The sequence below is a fragment of the Biomphalaria glabrata genome, chromosome 5 (assembly GCF_947242115.1).
Source record: "Biomphalaria glabrata chromosome 5, xgBioGlab47.1, whole genome shotgun sequence".
NCBI classification, from domain to species: domain Eukaryota; kingdom Metazoa; phylum Mollusca; class Gastropoda; family Planorbidae; genus Biomphalaria; species Biomphalaria glabrata.
The window spans coordinates 15,887,221-15,895,963 of NC_074715.1; the positions used below are offsets into that span (position 1 = coordinate 15,887,221).

Consider the following 8,743-nt stretch of genomic DNA (forward strand, 5'->3'; position numbering starts at 1 on the left):
AAATTAAAGTATAGCTCAATAGGCCTATATGAGTGGCTGATTTTGTGACCCAGATTTAGCCTAGATCTATATTTAAATAAATAAACAAATAAAAAGGAGAAGTTATTGTATTAAAAAAATGGAAGTAATACTTTTATGTCCTCAAAACGTATTTCCTACTAAATTATGATTGAAACATACAAATAAACAGATTTTAACAATCTTATACATTTTAAACATTGTAGCATTATTGCATTTAAATAAATGTTATAAAACAACTTTTAAACAAGAACTCTACAATTTTGGGCTAGATAGCAACCAAAAAATGGCTTCCAATGACGCCAACTTAAAAAACAGCCGATTTTTAACCGCGTCTGAAGTCACAGAAATTTATTATCTTAGTAAAGTTAGTATGATTTTTAAAAGTTTATAGGTCATCAAACTCCATTTGAATGAGAGCTTGAGAGGCTCAAATTCTCTCCCGTAAAAGCCCTAGACCTAGTCAGAAACCCTGCTGAGCTAATTGTGCGTAATCGGTAATGCCTACCCCTACTCACTACTCAGACTCAAGAGTACTCACTCTATCTAGATCTAGAATCTAGGCCTACTTTAGTACTTAGTTAACTTAGTCTTAGTTAGTACTACTAGTCTACTTAGTTACTAGACCTAAGACTACTGTCTACTACTCTACTTATAAGTTATAATATTATATTATATAATCCATTCCATGCTCTAATAACTATATAGATCTAAAATCTAATACTTGGCTTATAACAATAGTGTCAATAGGAAAAAAGGAGCATTTGCACAAATTGTGACAAATTTGTCCTAGCATTTGGAACAAGAAATGTGCCTTTATCTTTGTGTCTTTCTGAGTATTTTATTAGGTTTTGTTTTGCATTTGAAGATTATAATATAATAATAATAATAATAATCTTTATTATCCGTAAGGAAATTTAATTTGTCTTACAATTTGTGCATTACACCAAACATAAAACATTATAACTATAAGAAACCAAAATGTACATTCACACCAGACTCACTCATAATTTACATGTGACAAAGTTTATACCAGATTGTTCTTATTTAATGATTTGATTGCCAGGGGAACAAAAGAGTGTTTGTGTCTGTTTGTTTTTGCTATCGGTGTCTTGTATCTCTTTTGTGATGGTAAAATCACAAAATCCTGACACAAAGGGTGATTCTTTATTTCAAGGATCTTGTTAGCTTTTTTATAGATGTTTGTCTCAAACAACTGCCCAAATGGGGTTTGTTTTTTGCCAATGATTTTGCCAGCAGCATTTAGGATTCTATGAAGTTTATTTTTATTTTTAATGCTCAGTTTGCCATACCAGGCAGTGATAATGAAACTTAAAATATTGCAGATGTGAGCATGATAAGACATAGCCAAAGCCTTTTCGCTAACATTAAACGAGGACAGTTTTCGTAGTAATCGTAATCTTTGCTGCCCTTTTTTGCTGATATATGGCATATGGTTAAATGTTCTATGTATAATTTTATTGCTACTTTAATTACTTTTAAGTCTTCTATAATTATATATATATATATTATTATATTCCTTTAATTATAATACTATAATAAGTATATCTGTTATTATTATATATTAGACATATGACATAATGTTATATATCTATGCCTTCAAAATTTGTCACCAGTAACCATACCATGAAGTCAAGAACTTTTGGCAACTCAGATTGTCGAGACTTAGATCAGCAAGTATGGGGCAGTCAAATCTCAAATAGAATATGAGACACTATGGTTTCCTCTTCCATGTTTTCCTCCTCTCACCATGAGTGGAAGTTTGGCCTTAACCTGGGGAAATATGAACCTATGGGACAGTGGCATGTACTGCACTATGCTATATTATACTTGTTCAGGCCTGTGCAGCTTCCACCATGGGGTCAAGGCACACTCAGGGTGCCTCATGTGCTCACAGACTCCATGGGCTTTTTGGGACTTGTTCTAGTACTCATAGCATTTGTCAATCTCTATCATTTGAATTGTTTCATGATGGAAACTCATAGGCTGCTTTTTAGGTGGTGTTAGCCCTCACTGGTGGGCCAAGGAGTCTGCAACTGTGTTGCCAGTCACACCCATGTTTATGGGACCAGGGTGCCATAACGTTGACTTATATCATGTGAGGCCATGGCTGCAGCATTGGTATTGGGGGGGGGGGCCTCGGTACAGGGCTTTGCAAAGCCTGTACCAGTTGTACAGGTTTCAAGTCAGTGACCATGACAATCTGTGTGTGGCAGATACCTGCATCCAAACAGCAAACACTATCACATAGACAAAAGATTTTCACTAAGTCAAAGCCAAGAAATTCAATATATAGAATCCATATTATAGCCTGCTCTTCCTGAGTTTACTAAAATTGACCCTTTTCAGTAAATTGCAAAAATGGCACTGGGTAGGAAGGTATGTTGCAGATTGATAGATGAATGCCTTATCTTGTTAGGCATTAGAGTTCACTAGTTTCAAGTGAATGTCTGGAGCCATTGGGCGACACCAAGTTGGAAGGAAGTAAAATTGTTGGATGTTTTGCTTGTTGTTGGAGAGGCCAACTTTATCGGCAAGTCTAGTCTAGTCTAGTCAATGATACATAAAATTTCTTCAGCATCTCCATCCATCTACTAGTTTTCTAGATGGCAGATGTGGTACTGAATCATTTGACAAGCAATTAAGACGTTTTTTTGTTCTATTGCAGAAACAAGAAATATTGGCTAAAGACTTACTGGCCAAAAAACTTGGTATTGCAACTGTTTATGATAAAAATGATACACAAAAACCACTTTTTATCGACTATATTTTTGACAACATAAAGTTTTCTGCAGAAAAAGGTTTTCCATGGCAACATATTTCAATTGTAGTAAAGTTTGCCCATGAGTTCTTAAAGAGAATTTTAGGTATGGTAATTAACATTATTACAAATAATTTGTTTTCAAAGTTAACTAGATTAGATATAAACTTTAAATATATATTTTTCTTATCATTGAATTGATTGGTAGAATTTTTGCAGGTCAGCTTGTTTAAAACTTCCAATCTTGTAAAAAGTTAAGGATTTAAAATGGGGAAGGGGTTTTCTAATATAGGACTAATCTATGGTCTCTGGTTATTTCTTAGGACAATTCATACACATTCCACCAAGATGATGATAATAGATGTTTAACACCCCCAGCAACTTTTAGTATACAAAGAGCTAAAATTAGTCAGGGGGCTAGGTGACTTAGAGGTAAAGCACTTGGATAATGAATATCAGGATCACCCAACTTTAATGGGTAGGCTATCTGACATTATTTAGAGAAAGTAAAGGGGGTTGGTGGTTGTGCTAGTCACATGACATCCTCAACCATAGAAACACATGATCTTTACATCCTCTGCCCTGTAAACAAGGTCTAAAAGAGTACAAAGTAGGGATAACCTGATGATGTTGAATTGATTGATTATTACTTATTTAAAAATTATTATTCATAATATCATTATTCATTAATATACTATATATATATATATATACTATATATATATATATATATATATATATATATATATATATATATATGAAGATTTAATACTCCTCAAAACTGGGTTTACCCTATCCTGTGGGACATTTTGGGAATTTTTTTTAGAGTACCCAGTGTTGGGTGTGGAAGTTTAACATTTACCTCACGACCTTCAACTAATTCAAAAGATTATTTGGGCCATGTTTTCTTGAGCTTGATAGAACTATTGATGGACAGATTTAATGAAAACTTTATACTTTATATTAGTATATTTTTATTCGATTAAGTGACATTTATGCAACTATGTTCACTTCTTTGAAACGTCTTTGATTAATGGATAAATTTTGTCAATAATTTCCTTTCTAGTTGAAAACCATAAACTTGGTGATGCTCTGTTGGACCTGAAGTCTCTCTCCCATCTATTAGAACCACTCAGTGATCACCATCAGAAGCAGTACTTAGACTTCATATATGACACTGTGCTGACCCACTACAACCTTTACAAATATGTCTTCTCTACTCCGCGTGAATTAAATCATCCAAAGGTATTACTTCTATTGTTTTGGATGTTTTAAAATAGTTTCACTAAGTGCTTTTATTCATTTCTTAACTCATTGCCCCTTTATGAGCAAAATTCTGCCCAAGTATTTCAGCTTGATCCTTTCATCAACCACACATGAATAAAATTTATTTTTCTTTTGGAGAAATTGTGTTTGAATCATTAGTTATCAAATTAACTTACTTTACTCCTGGTAGAGAAACATTGTTTTATCACATAATCAAATAAATGAGTAGCTGATCAAATGATCTATGGGTTACTAAAAAGAAATACTCTTTATAGACAATAATTAAGAGTCTGTGCATTAAATAGTGAAATATTGAGAAGTACCAGTACCCGAGAAAATTAATTAGTTTGCTGATCATCAAAGGCTTTCAGACATCAGCTGATACTGTGATACATCTCCCCAGTTAAAAGAACTGTGATGATTGTGCTACCATTCAATACCAGTTGTCTTAAAAAGTTAAAGGGTTCCCATCATTTGAATCACATATTAACAATGCTTTTTGTTTCATTGTTCAGATATATATATATATTTTTAATTGATAGGTAAGTCCATTAAAAAAGGGTTTAATTTAAGTGCTAATCTTCCAAATGTTATTCACAGATTTTAATTCTGTGGTTGGAATTTATAATAAAAGAAATATGTTTCTTTCAAATTTACAGGTTCATGATGCTGGAGAAATACTTGTTTAATGTTAAGCATCAACTTATAATGCAATAGGATTATTTAAATTCTTCATGTATATAATTAATTATTGTATTCACTTCAAATGTTGATGATGTTAAAACACTCAGAATGACAGAGAGATTCTTTGCTGAGATGAAGACTTGGGTTTACTATCAGGTGGTTGTCCTTAAGTTATGATTTATTTAAGGAACAACCTATTTAGATTTATACTAGATAGTAACAAGGACTCAAGAAATTCCAGATGAGTGATAGTGAAACATGAGATGTAATATATGCATGTGGAGTATGTATATTTACATGGTTCAGCTAAACCCTTTAGTGCAGAAGGACAAAGATATATTTAAACACATTTTTATTGATTTTCTTGTTTTGATATGTAAAATACTTCTTTCTTTTTTTTTCTAAATATTAACTTTTAGATTTGCTATTAGATCCACAGGCTTGTTAAAATTCCTCCTAAGCCATTTCCTCTTGGCTATGCAAAAGAAAAAGCTGTGTATGAATATGATGAAAAAATCAAAGCACTTGACAAGCTAGAGGCTCAAACTATTATGCAATTAAAAGAGAATCTTTTGAGGTAGTTTCTTTTTTTTTTCTCCCATTAGCTATTTTTATGTTTGCTTATTCTAGTACCAGTACTCTGAAGTAAGTTTTTTCTTTCTACCAGACTTTAAATATGAAGGTTAATAAACATCTTAATGAGTGTTTGCATGCTAGAATGACGATTGTAGGAAATCTGTTAGTCCACCCACTTATTTAGGATACATGATCTTTGTTTGGAAAAATACTTTTTTTTTTGTCATTTTTGGGAAAATACTTTTTTTTAGGTCATTTTTTGGCCATTATTTCACATACTCCATAGACATTTGTGTGAATTGTACTGTGGGTTCTGTCTACCAACACAAAATGAGGTTAATTTGTTTATATCTCAACCGACTGCTGTAGCAGTAAAAGACCAGTTTCGATATATGTGTTATTATCATTTAGGCCTACTAACCAGACCACTGAGGTGATATTTTGTCTACTCTACATATGTACAGTACATTACTTAGGTTCATGTTACTTAAAAATGAAAGGATTGGGGGGAAGGGTATAAAGCCTAATGTCTGTCCCTTTGTGGCATTTTATGTCTCACGAGACAGTCTCTTCCCTTTCTAACTTTTTGTGTGACAAAAGAGGCCAATTCTTGATATAAAGCTGTGGTCACAGGTTGGGCATATGTAATCAACAGGGGCCATTGTTCTTTCACCCTTCTTTCTACTGCTGCTGTGTATGGCATCTGCAATCCAGGACCCTTCCTGTATGCTTGCTTTCCATGTGGATCTATCCAGTGCCACTTTTCCCCAGCTGTTAGTGTCAATTTTGAAGAGCTTCATGTTGTGTTTGCATATATCAGTATACCTTAGAAGTGGATGACCAGGGGCTCTCCTGCCTAATATAGTGTATAGGTACATTAAAGATTCTCAGTTATCATGGATGTTTCTGAAACACATCTCCTGCTATAAATGAAGAAACACTGTTTAGTGTTGAATTGTTTTTATCTTTGTATATATATACACCTGGGTCTAACGTTAAGAAAAAACAAAACAATTTAAAGGCTTGAAAAAAAAGTTTAGTTTTTATTTTCACATTTATTTTATTATCACAATTCTGTATTTTTCAATCCTAATATGCATCATTCCTATTTCATTGACTTACTTCATTTACATTGTAGATTCTCATTATTTTCTATTTTTATTTATTATAACCATAAGTGAATGCTCTTGTTTGACCTTCCAGTAAAGACACCTTCAGCTCACATAAGACTGTCAGTCAAATTGATGGTGTTCCACTTCCATACAGCAAAATGGTATGTCTAAAAAAAAACAGTTTGTCTCATACTTTAGAAAATGCATTATTACTAAAGTGAGAATCAGAACAATACATAAATCTGAAGTGCTTTGTCAAACCCAGTTTTCAAATACTATTTTACTAATACTAGTATGTTTAAATCAGTTAAGTGATTTAATCCAAACAGTAAAACAATTGACTACTATTTTTTTCTTTGTGGCTCATATTATTTGGTTGAAGTTGCATATGAGCCAATAAAAGTTACCCAATAAAGTTCTAAAAAGTTTGTTAATGAGATGATAGAGCCCTAATAGTGTATTCATTATTCTTGTATGAAATGATTAAATACCTTGGACATAACTGATTTTATATCTAAATAAAAAGAGAATGCAGTGATCGTGTTTTCTCTTTTCAGTTATTAGTTATTGATCATAATTATTTTTTTTTATGATTTTCAGTCACTAGAGGAACTTTTGAAAGATGTATTGTCTGGTGTCATGGAAATAAAAGGGAATGAATTTCTTTTTAATGCAAATGAGGCTGTTGAAGAGTTGTCTTTCAAATTTGAAAAGGCCATTGTTCCTCGACCTGTTGTTCTTGGTAAGACTGCTAGTTCTCTAATGTTGTATTCTTCTCTTTCTTAGTAGATGTACCTCAGTTAATTAACTCTTTCTCTTATTATTTACCACATTCTAGTGGAATCAACGTTGGTATCATCAGGAGAGAAAGAGTTAACAAACAATATCACAAGTTTATTTTATTACAACGGAGACGCTGTGGCTGAGGGGTAGAGCGCTTGGCTTCTGAACCAGGGTCTTGGTTTTGAATCCTACTTAAGACTGGGATTTTTAATTTCGTGATCCTCTGAGTCCACCCAGCTCTATTGGGTACCTGACATTAGTTGGGGAAAAGTAAAGACGGTTGGTCATTGTGCTGGCCACATGACACCCATGTTAACCATAGGCCATAGTAATAGATCACCTTTACATCATCTGCCCTATACATCACAAGGTCTGAAAGGGGAACTTTCCTTCTTTTTTTTTTTTACTTTTTTATTACAAAGCTAATATCAACTCACTCTTTCTATCTGTCTGGTAAAAAGTTTGAACTCATTATTTCTCCCACATCCATTATTACCTAACAAAACATGAATCAGTTAAAAAAAATTAACCAATTAGTCAATTATTTATTGGTAATTAATTGCATTGTCAAAAAAAGGGAAATAACTTCTATATTCTCGAGTGATATAGTTGAAAGTGTGGAGTTCTTCACCTTAGATAAACTTATTTGTTGTTTGGTTTTTTTTCTAAAAAGAATTTTTGTATTTAGCTTTTTTTTTTTTTTTTTTTTTTGCTTTTAAGTTCTATTATTTGGATAATTCTATTAAATTTACATATAATGAATTAAAAAATCTTTTCAATATTTTATTAATTTGTTTCAGGCTCTCCTCCACGCTATGAATTAAAGAATGACCCTCGGGCAACAACTTCCAGCAAAAGTAGAAAATCCATAATGCTTAGTAATTCAACTAACAAATAAATGGCACAAACAAACCTTGTAATTTATTATATTTTAACTGTGTGACAATTGTTCTTTTTTTTCTATACTTTACTGGCAAAAAAATCTTGGTGATTATTAGGATTACATGGGATCCACTCCACCCAGGTTTAGAATGAAAGCCAACCTAATATCTATTTAGTATATTGGAACTTGTTATTCACTGACAACAAAACACAGTCATAAATGATTTTATAATGTCGAACATTTCTGGGCAAAGCTCATAGTAAAGTAAGAGTGATATTTATTCTAATTTAATTGATGTAGTTACTTAAAAACAGCTCATTTACAAGAAAAAATGGAGAAAATACTATTTGCATATAAATATTGTAAGGTTTTTGAATATAAATTAGGTTCTTAAAGTCAAAATAAAATTATGTATGCCTACATTTTAAAAATTTTTTTGTTCTGTCTTATTTTTTTTTCATTTACTAGTTCCAATGAAATATTATTATAGTAAATGTGGTGTTTATATATTCTGTGGCATTTTACATTTCCAGAGATTAAGTTTTCCTTTGCAACTTCTTGTGTGACTAAAGATTCCAATCCTTGATACACAGCTGTGGTCACTGGTTGGGCATCTTTACTTTCTACTACTGTTGTTGG

At 32.2% G+C, this 8,743-nt stretch overlaps 1 protein-coding gene across 1 annotated transcript; it reads left to right on the forward strand.

The window, feature by feature from the left end:
- Nucleotides 1–247: 247 nt before the first annotated feature.
- On the forward strand, nt 248–8,134 carry LOC106064546 (uncharacterized protein C8orf74 homolog). Its single transcript, XM_013223128.2, has 7 exons — nt 248–385; nt 2,708–2,906; nt 3,867–4,045; nt 5,182–5,327; nt 6,530–6,599; nt 7,039–7,180; nt 8,022–8,134. The coding sequence occupies exons 1-7, from the start codon at nt 305–307 to the stop codon at nt 8,117–8,119; spliced, it is 915 nt and encodes a 304-aa protein (XP_013078582.2). The 5' UTR covers nt 248–304; the 3' UTR covers nt 8,120–8,134.
- The last annotated feature ends 609 nt before the right edge of the window (nt 8,135–8,743 follow it).